Source organism: Aplidium turbinatum, chromosome 11 (genome assembly GCF_918807975.1).
Source record: "Aplidium turbinatum chromosome 11, kaAplTurb1.1, whole genome shotgun sequence".
Lineage (NCBI taxonomy): Eukaryota > Metazoa > Chordata > Ascidiacea > Aplousobranchia > Polyclinidae > Aplidium > Aplidium turbinatum.
This window is the reverse complement of record NC_137482.1, coordinates 21,075,858-21,091,936: the sequence shown is the minus strand read 5'-3', so window position 1 is coordinate 21,091,936 and position 16,079 is coordinate 21,075,858. Positions and strand designations below refer to the sequence as shown.

Below are 16,079 nucleotides of genomic sequence, written 5' to 3'. Positions count from 1 at the left end.
TATGATAAAGAATACCACATAATGCTCAAGCCTGATGCCAAAGCTGTAATCCAGCACCCCAGAAAAATCCCTTATGCTATAAGATCACACTTGCAAGAGCATCTTGAAAAACTTAAAACACAAAAAATCATTGCTGATGTTGATACGCCTACTGATTGGGTAAATAACCTTGTTGTAGTTGAAAAGAAAGACAAATCGTTGCGCATTTGTTTAGACCCAAAACCATTGAATACTTTTATTAAGCGTGAACGTCATAATATTCCCACACCAGCGGATGTCCAATCCCAACTGTCCGGAAAGAATTTATTTACTGTAATTGACATGAAAGACGCTTACTGGCATGTAAAGTTGACAGAAGAATCTTCGTACCTCACTACGTTTCACACCCCTTGGGGTAGAAAACGATTTCTTCGAATGCCTTTTGGACTGTCGTCCGCATCTGAAATAATGCAGAAACGAAATGAAGAGACATTTGGTGACATTGCCAATGTGCATGTCATAGCTGATGACATCATCATAGCAGCATCTTCTGAGAAAGAACATGATGAAATTCTCAAAGCTGTGCTAGACAGAGCTCGTCAAAAAGGAGTGAAGTTTAACAAAAAGAAAATCCAATTCAAAGTGAAAACTGTTGAATATATGGGTAACATTGTTTCACAAGATGGTCTGAAGCCGGATGAAAAGAAAATTGACGCTATTGTGAACATGCCCAAGCCCACAGATGTCCATTCTTTGCAACGATTGCTAGGAATGACGAAGTTCTTATCTCAATATATACCTAATGAATCCTCCATTACAGCGCCTTTACGTGATCTGTTAAAGAAAGGAGTTGAATGGAAGTGGACTGATGCTCATGACGAAGCATTAACTCATCTTAAATTACTTTTGACAAGTAAGCCAGTTTTATCGTTCTACGATGTCATGAAGCCTGTAACAATCCAGTCCGACGCTTCTCAAAAGGGACTCGGAGCGTGCTTACTTCAAGATGGAAAACCGATTGCCTATGCTTCTAGGTCCATGACTTCCGCCGAACAAAACTATGCACAAATAGAAAAAGAGATGCTCTCTATCGTTTTTGCAGCAAAAAAGTTCCATCAGTACATTTATGGAAAAGACTCTATTGTTGTTGAGTCTGATCACAAACCAATTGAATCAATTATGAAGAAGCCATTGTGCAAAGCTCCGCCTAGACTTCAACGTTTAATGCTTTGTTTGCAGCCATACGATTTAAAAATCAAATTTGTTCCAGGAAAAGAAATGTACCTAGCTGATACTTTATCACGTGCTTATCTCAATGTTGTGCCAGACAATGAATTGAATGATGACCTTGTTCGTGTAATCCACACTCTTATAACTAGCCTTCCAGTTACGCCATCTCGCATGGACGAGCTTATTGAGGCTACACAGCGAGATGCAGGTCTAAAAAAGGTCAAAAGCTATTGCAAAAATGGATGGCCTCGTGCACAAAGAGACGTTCCGGTCGAAGCTAGAAGTTACTGGAATATGCGTGACATATTGCATGAAGCCGAACATTTAATAATGGCCAACGATCGAATCGTTGTTCCAGTCGAGTTACGATCGTTTATGTTGAATTTAATCCATGAAAGCCACTTTGGAATGGAAAAATGCAAATCCAGAGCGCAAGACTTGCTTTATTGGCCTAGGATGTTATCAGACATCGAAAACATTGTTGCAAAATGCAATGTTTGTTGTGCTCATCAACGAAACAACCAACGTGAACCGCTAGTTTCTCACGAAATTCCAGATGGACGCTTTTTAAAAATTGCTATGGACATAATGACTGTTAAAAATCGCGATTATCTTGTTGTTGTTGACTATTATTCCAAGTACCCAGAACTGCTTTCCTTAGCTGACAAGACAGCAAAGACTGTTGTAGAACAAGTTAAAAGTGTCTGTGCGAGACACGGTATTCCTGAAGAAATTGTCAGCGACAATATGCCGTTTCGAAGCAAAGAGTTTGTTGAGTTTTGTAAAGAGTATGGTGTTAAGAGTATTACCTCCAGCCCCGAATATCCTCAGAGTAATGGCCAGGCTGAACGCACTGTTCAGACGTTAAAGAAAATGCTCAAAAAAGCTTTTGATGCAGGCACTGACCCCTATTTAGCTTTGTTAGAGTACCGTAATACACCCATTGCTGGTCTTGGTTACTCACCTGCTCAAATTTTGATGAGTCGTCGTCTTCGCAGTAAATTGCCTATTGCTAACACTTTACTTGTGCCTAAAGTTGTTGATGTGTAATTGTGTATGCTGATTTACGCAAACGTCAAAATCGCCAGAAGTCTTATTTTGATCGTCATACAAAACCCTTACCTACTTTGCAAAAAGGAGATAAAGTACGTTATAAAACACGTAATTATTGGAACAATGCTGTTGTTTCGAATGTATGCAATGAACCTCGATCTTACATTGTTCGCAATGAACGTGGACCTCTTCGACGTAATCGTAGACATCTATTGCAAATGCCCGCTGATCCGTACTGTCATGGTGATTTCAATTTTGATCCTGATGAAAACTGTATCGCAAATAATCATGATTTGAATCAAAATGTGCCTGATGTTCGAAATGAATCAAGTACTTCTCGACTTGAAAATAGGACAACGCGATCTGGCAGACAAGTTGTCACCCCACAAAGATATCGTGATTGATTTATTCACCGACTTGTGACTTACAAGCATTTGTGTTACTGTTCATATTTCACGATTGTATTTTTATGCTGTGTAAATAATGTTGGCCTATTTGAAGAAGGAAGATGTAACAGATTGAATGATTAGGCCTATAGCGCCATCTACCACTTGTATATATGTGCGGTTACCATTACTATGACGAAATATATATTCTCACGAGTTACTGATGTATGCGCAAGACGCTAGTTTGATGAAGCTATAATTCAGTATAAGAATCAACATATCTTGAGAGATCAAGACATTACAGGGTACCTTTGGAAAAGGTGATTGTATGCAACAATTACCACGCAGCTTCTTAAAAGCGTTTTGAAGAAATCCGGGCTAAATTCAAGATGGCTACGATTGGGAGAGTTGAACCATCACGTCAAGGAGAGTTGAACCACATGGCTCAACTCTCCCTTTTATTTAATAAAAAAACTTGTTTTCTCAAATCTACAATTCTAGCGTTTAAATTGTTGTTTTATCCTTAAAAACAATAGGCCTAGGCCTACTTGCTTGCAACAGTTAATTAATTATATTGAAGTAAAAAAATCAAAGCAACTGGACTTTTACTTCAACCTATTTGTTAAAACAGTCTAGCCAATCATGCAAATGTTTCAAGTATTGTGGTGAGTTCTATAAAAGAGCCCAAGCTAGCTTTACCGAATTGTTTGTTACACTGTGACTGAATAGCTAGCCTAACGGCTTAGCCTATCTATTATAAGAGTCATCAATTAACGTTACAAGAGATCCAATTCAAAAACTGGCAAAGGAGGCGAACGTGGCCTATGGAACCATGTTTACAGTTCTCAAGAAGGATTTGAAGATGAGCCCATTTAAATAACTTACATGAAGAAACAGTTGCTAAATGCCAATACCATTGAGAAACATCTCCCCAGAGCCAGAATTCTGCCCTCACGCATTGAAGGAGGAGGCACGCTGCCAAATCTTGTGTTCAGGGATGAGAAGAAATTTGATGTCAAGCATCATTGTAACAGTCAGAATGATCGTGTTTGGTCAAGAGATGGTGGCATGGAACCCCGGGTAGTCACTCGGAGACAAGGGGCGGCATCAGTTATGGTGTGGGCCGCAGTCAACGAATCAGCAGGAAGGAGTCCATTGATTTTTGTGGACCAAGGAGTGAAATTGAACCAAGAAAACTACCGAAATGATATTCTTGAGAATTCATTGTTGCCTTGGGCAAAAAACACTTCAAAAAACGTAATGGTCATGCCAAGAAGATTCTTTGAAGAAGCTTTGTCCTGCTTTCTTGTCCTCTTTCCAGCTATCGGGAATAACAACGTTATTTCTCACAGCAAATTCGTAGGCAAGCATGCGACATTTGCCTTTTGACAAGCCATAATAGGTAGAGGCCAAGTTTTTCACGTGATTCTCGGTTTCCATTTCCATTGTAAATATCATATTAGCTGTTTTGCATTTCTTGTACGGTATCTAAAATTGTCATGACGTTTTTCTTTGCGTTTCTTAATATATCGCTCTAAAGTGGACCTGTTGTGGACCCCAAATTCGTTTGCAGCTGATCGAATCGAGGTACCACGATTATTTGCTTCAGCAGCACGCTGGAGATCTTCTTCAGAGCTACCACAAGTAGAAATCCAGGTGTATTTTGTGGCATAGCCTACTGTTTACAAGCTTGATAATATGTTCTTTTAAAAGAATCTACACTCATAAAATTCTGTGGTGCATAACTATAGCCTACAGTACTTTAGGCTTACTATTCAACAGAAAAAGTCATTCTTAACTGCGCTGATTGTTTGTCGAAAGCAAAAATTATGACTCACAAGGTTTATGAGGCTTTTGCAGAACATGCTTAGACCTACGCTATTCTAACTTTGAACTTCAATATTACATGGATCAACTCTCCTTATCCAGTTCAACTCTCCTTAACACTATGATCAACTCTCCTATAGGTGCAGGAGAGTTGAGCCATTTGGCAAAACTTTTTTAAAGTTAAATTCTGAAAATCCGTTTGATACTAGCTAACATTTAATCAGAGTGATTGGAAGCCAATTAGTTCCACTTCAACATGAGCACACAACATTTGAACCAGCAATCATACAATCGGAAATATGGGCTCAAAAGCAAAAATTGGCTCAACTCTCCCGCATCTCCCCTAGACAAGGGCTAAAGGAACGTTCAAATATTACGTAACGCCTTCGAGGGGGAGGGGGGTTATGCAAAGCGTTACGTTAGCGTCACATCGGGGGTTCAAGCAAAACGTTACGTAACGCTGTCGAGTACGGATGGAATGGTAGTTTTTTGTGCTGAATTCGTAGTGAAAAAGCGTTACGTTGGCGTTACATGGGGGAGGGGGGGGGTCAAAAATTCGGAAAAAAAGCGTTACGTAATATTTGAACGTTCCCTAAGGCTTCTATACGCAAAGTGTTAGCCCTCGCTCCCCAGCTGGGGCCTGCCAAGCGCTTGAGCAGTGCAGCACGAGATGTCAGTTTCTTGCGCAGCGACACCAAATGGTGGCGGTAGCCTACGTGAACGATCTGTCTAATCTAATGTCACTCCGAGGTATTTTGGGTTCAACCACTGGTTCGGGTTCAACTACCCTACTAGGTCGCGCACGTCCAAATTGGCCGTCAACAGTGCGAGTTGTTTGGAAGTATGTCTTCGATTACGACAGAAACAATTCACTGCAGCCATGCACTAGGCTCCAAATGAATATTACATAGGCCTATTGGCTATTGTATATCTGTTCAAGCAGTAACGGATCTCAAGGGGCACTTGGTCACGTTTCTACATTTTCTTACAGGCTCAACCCCATATCAATGATGTCATTAACCTGACGGGTGGCATTGGGTACCATGGTTTCAGCAGTGAACTTAAAAATAGCATCTGTAAAGTTCTAAGGACCCTTCAAAAAGCAAAATACTAATAAAATATTCAGAAGTAAACACTTTGTTCACTGACCACCTAACAAATCAAGTGACCTATTTCAGGTATGAGTTAAAATCAGCCTTCTACAAGATATAGGCCTATACGAAAACTGGGCACATAAGCCCACATACATAAGTGGCGCACATAAGACGGATTTTAAGAGTTTTACTAGCCCAAACAGTGCTACACAAACCTTCAACTAATGGATTATTGAAATCCTTCTGCAGTCATGAAAAAAATATATTAAAAGTAACTTTAATTTCAAACCAAAACTTGGCACTCAAACTTTAAAGAAATCCAATTTTAATTTGATGATATTGGTCAAACACAAAGCGTCCGTTTTGATAATAAAAAACATTAATAGGCCTAAAAGTGCATAAGAAGCGATCAAACCAACGTCAAACTGGTTGAAATTTTCTGAGAAGCAATCCTTCCAAGCCACTTGATCAACTAGTTTCCTTTTCCGTCCTTAACGATTACATTGTCTATCTAATTTAAGAAACTTGCTTAAAGTGCATTCGGTATAAAAAAAATTTAGAGAGGTACCGGTACCAATCGTGGCTTAAGCATCAAACTTCGCTTATTTCCATCGCTGGTACGCGAGGCTATTTTCATTTTAAAACCGGTCCGTGGGAGAAAGAAGATTGGGAACCGCTGGTCTAAACTCCTGCTAGCCTATCACCAGTAGTTTACTGTCACTACTGTAGTTTAATAAATAAGAAAAATTACGGGATGTGCAATAAATTACACCTTTGTCAGACAAATAGGCCCTAAAGCATTTACGTTGTAGGCTACTACTACTGTGAATATTTTAGGCCCCAAGCAAGCGTTCCACCAATGTAAGCTAAGCTACCATTGGTTGCTGCAACTCATCAAGAACATTTTACAGATTCGACAATTTAATGGTGGAGGAGTTGTGGGAGAAGACATCAGTGCAGGGCATCAAAATACCTGAAATCGACCTCAACAACAGAGAAGCATGGTGAAAGGTGCAAAAACTGGCGAACGTCTGCAAGCGGGGACAAACTTCAGGTCTCTCCTACTTAAAAAGGGACAAACGGATGATGATAGTGTACGGCACAAACCATTAGTTTTAGTCAGGGATTCCTAGAAGTAGGGAATGCGAAACTACCTTCGAATGTAGGAACTAGGGTGCGTTAAATAATAGTGTTGCAAGATGATTGACAATACATACATTTAGATTTATTCGTAAAGTTTTTGCAAATATTGACCGGAAAGCATTGGTTGATTTTCGAGCTACGCGATTAAAAATAGCTTTTTGTCTGGAAATGTACAGAAAATCTGGCAACACTTTTGCAGAACGAACCCTGCTCCCAGAACCAAAATGGCGTAAGTTGCGCTTCCAGGTACGTTCGTGATATTCCTGGTTTTAGTAAATTTAAAAAGTGTTTGTTTGACTACAATTCAAGTAACTTATATAAACACTGGTGTGCGTAGCCTAATAAGTCAATTAATCACGGTATGATTTAAATTAACGAACAACAAATAAAAAATATGCTAAGACGAATTTCGAACTTTAGTAATTGTCAATGAGTTTGGCAGGTGATGCGTTGAAAATTCGTATACAAAGAACGTGATGCAGCACGCTGGGGTAACTTTGAGAAGATTCGGAATGAGACCTTTGTAGAAACCTCGTATCTTCTCGTTCCTGAAAACGAAAAAGTTTTGTTTTATTTCAGTAGGAATTTTTTATTTATTCTTTACATAATCTTTAGATGTTTAAAGACGTTAAAGTTAAAGGATGGAAATAAACTACAACGCAAAGTCTTATAAGCCACTAATGACGCGATTTAAAAACCAAACCTTGTTGCCAATTTGTAGCTGGAACAAATATCTCTAACACTGTGCACGTGCATTAGTATGGTAGGTGTAGTATCACTAAGCACGCAAGAATTAGGAAATGAGAATAATACATTAAACCCTCGCAATATGGAAAACAAAAGACGAAAAATAATGGAGTTAAGTAAAAAACCACATCATCCCTAACAGCAAATCAATCCTTTTTTGCATTGATTCAACGTCTGCTGATGTTTGAATCAAGGTAATAAAGATTCATCGGCAGACGTTGAATCAATGCAAAAAACGACTGATTTGCTGTCTGGGATGTTCACAATGTGCAGTGGCTTTTGAAAGTTGCCTCTATGAAATCAAGGCCAATTTATGTAAACTAAACTTTTGAACTAATAGGTGGTGTGGTACAAGTAGCATAGCATATTTGTACTTTTGGCCGTCATCACGTATTGTTATAGCAAGGTCTCGGGGGAACTCTGGTCTTGAGAACACACCAACCTAACAAGTGGGTCCAAGTCTCACCTCACGAGCTACGACCAATTGCTCGCTGAAATTTGTTTGAAATCCTGACTTGAAACTTTGAGTTGACTTGAAACTTTGAGTTTGAAACTTGTCTTGCAGCAAATAATTTTTAGGTAAAGGCTAACTGTGGTTAGCGGTAGGAAGGACACCCGTTTAAGAAACGTTGTGCCGTGAAATCTCGAGCCAGATTCTGTGACTTTTATTATAAAATCTAACAGGTAAAAAAGCAGTATTCTGTCGTCACCTCCAAGTGGTCGTGATGACGTCAGCCAATCCGTTATATGCTCTGTGTTGTTCCTGTAGTCTTGACCTGACTACTTGATAGGGGTAGGTTGAAGTAGCAGCTACTAATTTGGATGCAGCCGACATAGCGAGAATATCGAAAACATTCTGAAATAATTCAGTATAAAAGTCAAGTAGTTCAGATCATTACTAGTCAGCATTAGCAATATTGAAATGGTATAAGAAGTACACTCATGGGTTGTTCGATCGTCATATGACGCCATTCTCATGTCTCTGTTTACCGCTTATGATATCAAAACTCTCATTGGCCTGTCTAACGTAATGCTACAATATGACGATTCTACCCCTCCCCCGAGGCCATTATGTCACATTTAAATAGACATATAGAAAAAATCACTCACAATTGTTCTATGCAGATTGAACTTTTGCTGTTAGTAAGCTAGTGACAGGGATGGTGAACTGAACCACCATGATATAATGTCTTACCATTTTGTCCTGGACATTGACTCCTTTTCGTTTCGCATTCCACAACTTGAGCTTTTCGTAGACAAGAAATTGAACAGCGCCGTGACTCGTTCCTAACAACCCAGGAACCATTCCCTGTATTAAGGGGTACGTACGTCGTGTAAATAAACCAAGTGCGCCTGAGGTTTCATCTCGCAGTCAAATAAACAGTTACTACTTTGCGGCCGCAGCCAAGCACGAAAAAGTACGTTTTTTTCTGAATCTCTTACAAATGGAGTTTATATCATACAACGTTACCTAACAACTTTGTGAAAAAACAGAACATCTTCGTAGAATATTTAAAATCTTGATTTTACAACGATTATATAAAAAACCTTTAACTTTTTCGTGACCCAAAATAAAGTGGATAGTTATACCAACTGGAAGAAGTATGAGGGCAATATGATCACAAATCCTTAAATTAACATACCTTATAAAACCCTTTCACACCATCTTGTCGATAAAGATCTGCTATAGTGCGAAGCATTCCATTACGGACGGTGGTTTGAGTTTCGTATTGCAGGCAGAGCCTTGTCTTTGAGACCCATATTGGATTAGTGAAAAGTAGTGTGAAGGACCCTAGAACGAAACATAGTTTGCAAATACAACTGTTTGCAACACAATTTTTAAGATCTTTTTGGCATAATTTCATTGATGATTTAGGGTTGGGTGCACCAACAGTGTATAGTTCATCGATTAAAACAATCGCTCGATTAAGAAGTTTAACTCTAACTGGTAGCGAGACATGGGTATTGAGAGAGAGTGAACTGGCAATCCTGAGAAGAACGGAAAGGTCAATGGTGAGAGCAATGTGTGGGGTGAAAACGAGAAGGGAAAAAAGGACTGAAGAATTGTTGGATATGCTAGAGATGAGAGAGACCATAGACCAACTGGCAAGGGCAAATGGAGTAAGATGGTATGGACATGTGATAAGGAGGGAGGAAGGAAGTTTTCTTAGAAAGGCATTAGATCTAAAGGTGGATGGGAAGAGGAAACGCGGTCGTCCAAGAAGAACGTGGAAACAACAAGTGAAGGATGAATTTAAAAAAGTCGGACTGAAGGAGGAAGATGCAAGGGACAGGGTGAAATGGAGAAAAAGGATTAAAACAATTGCTGCGCGGAAACAATCGGCCACCCCCACTAATGGGGAACAAACCGACGATGGATTATGATGATGATGATGAACTCGCGAGTTAATATATTCCTTTGAGCAGTTAATCACTTACCGTAACCTACTAGAGTCCCCGCATACTGAACCACCGATAAACTTCGCGCAAACTGAACCCATCGGGGGTTAGCTTAATCGGCAGCTTAAAAGATCCGTTGTTGGTGCAATCAACCCTAAGTATTGGAGTGAGTAATTTCGTTTCACTTTGAAACTGCTGTTCAGAGAATGAAATTTCGTTTCATTTCGTCTATAGAAATCGTTTGCATATTATATATTTCCTATACTGTACATCAAACGTGATAATAAACCTCAGGTATGACCGTATATTATATATACAGTGATAGAGATTCAATGTTGAACCATGTTAGGCTGGCAATGTCCTAATATTCTGACAAATATGCACAACAGTCAACAACCACATTTGAATACCAAAGCAATCACTCACCTGACACCATTCCACAAGAAAGATATTGCGAGATAAGAAGCGGCTTGGATGGATCTCCACCATTCAAATGAGATTTAATAGAATTGTAACTAAAATAATGAAGAACGTAAATTATTAACAGCAGTAAGAGTACAAAAACTTCCTGAGGTCAAAATAGTAGGCTATAAAAATTATCGCATGTAAGCCACTAAGATGATACCAATCATGAAGTGGTCAATTGCAGGACCAATGTCAGCATGAGGTTACAATCAAAAGAAAATGGAAAATGAAAAAAAAAACATTTTCCCTTGCAAGTAGGCGATTTGCTGCAAACGTTTGCTTACAAACAGGCCATTTTTGATCACCACGACCAAAACAAAACGTGACAGTTTGACATGACGTAACAGTGACATATTTCAAAATTTCAAGTCAGTACAGTTTCTTCCGGATACTATCATGCTGGTAATCTCTTCAGTAAACATGGGTAACTTGCGATTTTGCTATCACCATAACTGGTGCAGTATGTAAAGTGCTTTATCAAAACCAAAATAATATGAAGAAAATTGAATGGGCATTCAGAGAATGCATTTATGCACAAGCTATTAAGCATGGCGTTTTTGAAAATCCTGACCCTGAGTTCATGTGATATTCAATTACACACCAGCACCAAAACAGTTTTTTTAGATTCAACACTACAGATCTAATAATGGAAAGCAGTGACCATAAACAATTTTTAATAGAATTTACTATATTACTGTGTACCAGAATTATTTTACACATCGCTGTTGTCAAAGGAAAGTGAACTGTACCAAAACGTTAAGTGAAAAAGTGATCAAAGTTTTGAATTGACCGACAGTTGAGGTTTCAGTGAGGTAAAATTAAACAACATGCACTTACAAGAAAAAGTACAGACCCCAGCTGAGACCAGAACCAAGCACATTTGGAGTCACCCCGCTATAGAGGCCACGAATTCCAACCTTTTGCCAAACATTTTTGGCAATGCTCCATATGGAAGAATACTGTGGTCTTGAGGCTAGACCATCATTAACTGAAAATACAAGCTATCAAATTGATGTGAAGCATGGAAACGAAATAAATTAAATCTATCTAAAATTGGAAATCTAGTGAAGTTTCACTTTGTATGGCAACTTGATTCTACAACCGCTGCATTGTTGGTTGTGCTTATTGAAATACATTATTACAGAAATGCGTCGTGAAACAGTACACACACCTTTACATGACCGTGTGGTGAGAGCACCTTCACAATATTTAAAAGGATGCTGGTTCGATACCCACCTAGAGCAGGAGACTGTATCCTAGGTTAGTAAGACACTTAAATGATGGTGAACAGGAAGATTGGCATACCTTGCCATCTACATCAGGGTTTCCCAAACAGGGAGTCACGTAACGAACTTCAGGGGTCGCAGAGACCAGAGAGTATACGAATTTTGCATATTATCCTACTTGGTACTTTTCAGACGTTTATCAATTTCAAAACGCAGTTGTCAAACTGATGTTACTGTTCAAAACATTATTCTTAACTGAGCTGTAGATTTTACGTAAATAGGATAGCCTTGGTAGCGGGCTAGCTTGAGAACTGCATGCTCGTACCTAAATATTGAAAAAGCAAACTAGTCGAATCAATGGATAACTGGTTACAAAAATCGAACAATAAGGGTAATTTGGACGATTTTGTCACAGAAGTGAGGCTATTTTGGAAGGACTGTGTTGGTATGTGTACTGAGGGAGCTGCTGCAATGACAGGACGCGCAGCTGGGTTTCATACAAAAGTGCGATTTGCGAATGATACACAATACACATACTGCATTTGCACACTATAGGCTGTGATTCATTGCGAGACCCAAAAAGCTAAAAAAACATCTCTTCATCGAAATGTTGTGAAAGTATTACCTTTATCAAGAGTCGCACACTCAGTAGTACTGTACCTGTATTTTTGCAAGTTTATATGATAATATGTAATTAGAGTTCAGAGTTTAAATCCCTTTTAACTACAGCAAAATGAAATATTAGGTGTTTCACAAAACCAAAGCTTTAAAAAGGCTATTATCGTTGAAAAATGAAGTTGTGGTTTTTCCAACAGAAAAAAATCAGACTTGGTCCATCATTTGTGCAATGACATCTGGCTTTTGAAATTATGCTATTTGTAAGATTTGCTTGAAAAACTGAAAAAAATTAATTTCTAAGGGGAAAAAAAAACACCAATGTTTTTACATTGAAATCAAAAATTGAAGCGTTTGTCAAAAAATTAAGCATCTGAAAAGAAGAAGTGTAAATGTTGTATTTGAAATTTGGATTTACTTTGTAGCAGAAAGCAGTTGCATTGATCACACTGAATAAATGTGTTTTCGGTTTGTTTTGTTTCCAATAGGCTATGTGTAAGGGTCTGCTACTATTCGGTGAGTCCGATTCGGTGAGTTCCTAACCTCTAACCCTAACCCTAAAACGGCAATGATAATTAGGCTACGATACCCAATAATTAAAAAAAAAATGAAAAAATCCCCCGTTAAGGGATCGGACTCACCGAAACGGGCCATTCCTATGTGTAAAGTAGCAAGTTTCGAGTACCGGTAACTTGTTTTTACTTTAGTTTTGTTCAAATTAAGCCTTTTAATAAATATCACAAATGTATATTTTGCACTGGTTATTATTTCAACTGTAAAGGGTCACGGAAAATTTAGAACATTAAAAGGGGTCGCAAGCAAAAAGTTTGGGAAACCCTGATCTACATCTTAATCCTATACATCTAGATATCAGCAAGGAAATAGTTACCTGAGAGTCTTATCTTGATCAAATCAAATGGATGCAAGATTGAAGTTGAAACAATTCCACCCAAGGCACCAGAAACAAAATGTTTATAGCTGTGGTTTGAAGACATAAATATGAAAAGAGGAAATCGTGTATGGATATGCAGACAAAACAAAATCTAAAATGAATTAAAATACGGTATCTTGTGGTCGATAGCACTTTTGATTTCTTTAAATTATAAGCAACCTGAAATACAATATCCTGCAACAACACAAAAATAATTAATTAGTCAGTAACTATAAAATTAACTTTGTGATCATAAACATTTGTTGCAGAAAACATAAGGCAATGATGCAGCTGGTAATGTACTATCTAGCGTAACTTTTCATGATAAAACACAAAACAACAATAATAACCTGACACTTTAGTGGAAACTTTTCAAGTTATATATAATTTAATTCAGAAGATAATTTTAGCAAACTCTTGCATGGTTGAGGCTTGTGGGCTGTTAGAGACATACCGTACCAAGAGATTTTGTATAACATGTGTTATGATTTCATTCTTTATATATTATATATACCGTTTTCAACTCCTTAAATTTGAACTAAACTTGGTACCCTTAGTTCAAATTTAGCTCAAAGTTGAGGGGGCCTATGTGTAGCGATCCATTATTGCGATAAGTTTCCCTTTCTTTAACTATAATAGTGAACCCGTTTGACCTATATATTGTTTCCTAGGGATTCTGTAATTGTCCATGCAACCTGCTCCAGGTGCTCCCGAAGTAAATGGGAAAAAGGGAGCAGACAATAAAATGGTTTGTTTGCACTTGGCGAGAGCTCAGCTCAGAAAACATTAAATAGATTGTGGAGTTTTTATGTAACAATTTGGACGACTGTTAAAATATGATAATTTGCAACCTCTTATTATTTCGCTATTCAATATAGACCAACAATATAATACGAACACCTTCTGATACTAAAAATTATAATCCGAATAATAATTGTATGGAAATAGTTTAATGAAGTTGGGTAATGGATAGTCAAATTAGTTAGAATGTCAATCAGACAGAATTTCATTAGACAGCCAATTAACATTTAAAAATCCTTAATAAAACCACCATCCTTACACATAAAATAAAATTATTACCACAATATTACTATTCGACAAACAAACGCAGAATTTTTGAGATTCGACAAGAAAGAAAAAATCACAGCCCTGGAGATATCTCTCAATTGGCATTTCCAAATTGGATTCTCCGAATAGTAGCAAACCATGAAACATGTTATTTGATAAAAATTATGAAACAAGTATAATACATATTAAATATACGTACGGTACTGCACGAATTGATTTAAGCACTAACACTAAATGGATTTATGGCTTACAAGATAAAGATTATAATACTGTAGTTACAATGATTCATGATTACAATCTACTACGCATACCACCCGCCACAATTATTGTTTCGCCGGTGATATATGATGCATCATCGGAACATAGAAATTCTGTAATTCCAGCACATTCCTGTGGCTCTCCTTCACGTTTCAAAGAAATCTGTGGCCGGATTGTATCTATAAAATTGCGACGCATTGCTTCACTAAATCTTGTGTTTATAAGACCAGGAGCAACACAGTTAATGCGAATGTTCAAACCAGCAAGTTCAATACAAAGAGCTTTTGTCATTGCTAACAACATTGTTTTTGTGACTTCGTAAATTCCACTTCGAATTTGATTGATTTGATAACCAGCAAGTGATGATATCAACACAATGGATTCACCACCTCTAACTTTCATCAGTGGAACTGCCTCTTGTATCAACATGAAAGTGGACTTGACATTCACCTGCATCATTTTGTCATAAGCACTTTCAGGTATGCCCAATACATCTTTGTAATATGGATTTACACCAGCATTACAAACCAAAACATCAAGACCACCATGGTCTTCTTTTATTTTTTCCAACAACATTTTTCTGGATTTGCTCTCTCCCACATGACAGGGCATTCCTGATACGCTTATATTTTCTGCTTTCAACTCAGCAAGTGCCATATCCACGTTTTCTTTCTTCCTGCTACATATTACAACATGGGCTCCTTCTGATCCAAGTCTTCTTGCAATTTCCAAACCAATTCCTCGAGTGGATGCAGCAATCAAAGCCACTTTTCCACTTTGTCTTTTCATGTCGAATAAACTAGATTGAAATGCAGCACAAGATGTATTTAAAAAGCAGCTGCTTTGTTAAAGCAGTACGATAACAGACATTTACTTTCACAATGTCTATAAGCTTGAAATGGAAACCTTTAATCATAAATTCTACACACCAACAGCAGTGGTAGAACATGTTTATACTGGAATGGCCTTTTTTGGTGCAACCGATTCGAAGATGCCTTTTTTCAGAACTGCGGTTTAGTGCAAACGAGCTGTCATACTAGAGATGCAGCAAACCCAAAATTTTTATACGCACACCGCAACTGAATCACCTATCTGCTAGGGATGGGCAAAATAGAATAATTAGCTATTCTAGAATACTGAAACCGAATATAGAATAAAAAAAAGGTGAGTCCCATACTTGAATCCAAGCATCGGGGATGAGAAGATAAGGTTCTCATTATACTAAGCCATCGGCACTAACGAGAGTAGGGTGGCCAGTAGGGTGCATCATCTGCCCCTCATTTTTTTCTTTGATTTTCTGCAGTGGATTAAAATGTTCCTCTTTATGATTGTTGAAGATGTGCAACTTTTCAGAAAAATTCATTAACATCTAGGGGTACCACAATTGGATTAAATTATTTCATTTTTTGTTATTTTGGGATCATTTCGTGGCTACTGGTACAGTTGTGGAACCATATGTCGTAGATTTTTATGAAATTTCATATGTACAATCTCTGTGCAATTTTGAGAAAAGTGACACCAATTTTACCAAAATCGGCCAAGTACTTTTTGAGATATCGGCGATTGAAAATTGGCCCTTTTAGTGATCGCTCATGCGTAAAAATTAACTGCAAATTTTGTTTGACCTATCAGGCTATTATGAAGGTGTTTCAAATGG

General features: G+C 38.0%; 1 protein-coding gene and 1 pseudogene across 1 annotated transcript; both read right to left on the bottom strand.

The window, feature by feature from the left end:
• Positions 1-5,890: 5,890 nt before the first annotated feature.
• Positions 5,891-13,287, bottom strand: LOC145779499 (solute carrier family 25 member 32-like). The gene is made up of 7 exons (XM_082591102.1): positions 13,055-13,287; positions 11,162-11,312; positions 10,286-10,374; positions 9,103-9,251; positions 8,655-8,768; positions 8,170-8,315; positions 5,891-7,260 (listed from the first exon to the last, which is right to left on the bottom strand). The coding sequence occupies exons 1-7, from the start codon at positions 13,158-13,160 to the stop codon at positions 7,110-7,112; spliced, it is 906 nt and encodes a 301-aa protein (XP_082447228.1). The 5' UTR covers positions 13,161-13,287; the 3' UTR covers positions 5,891-7,109.
• A 40-nt stretch (positions 13,288-13,327) lies between these two features.
• LOC145779844 (dehydrogenase/reductase SDR family member 4 pseudogene) lies at positions 13,328-15,296 on the bottom strand (annotated as a pseudogene).
• Positions 15,297-16,079: the final 783 nt, after the last annotated feature.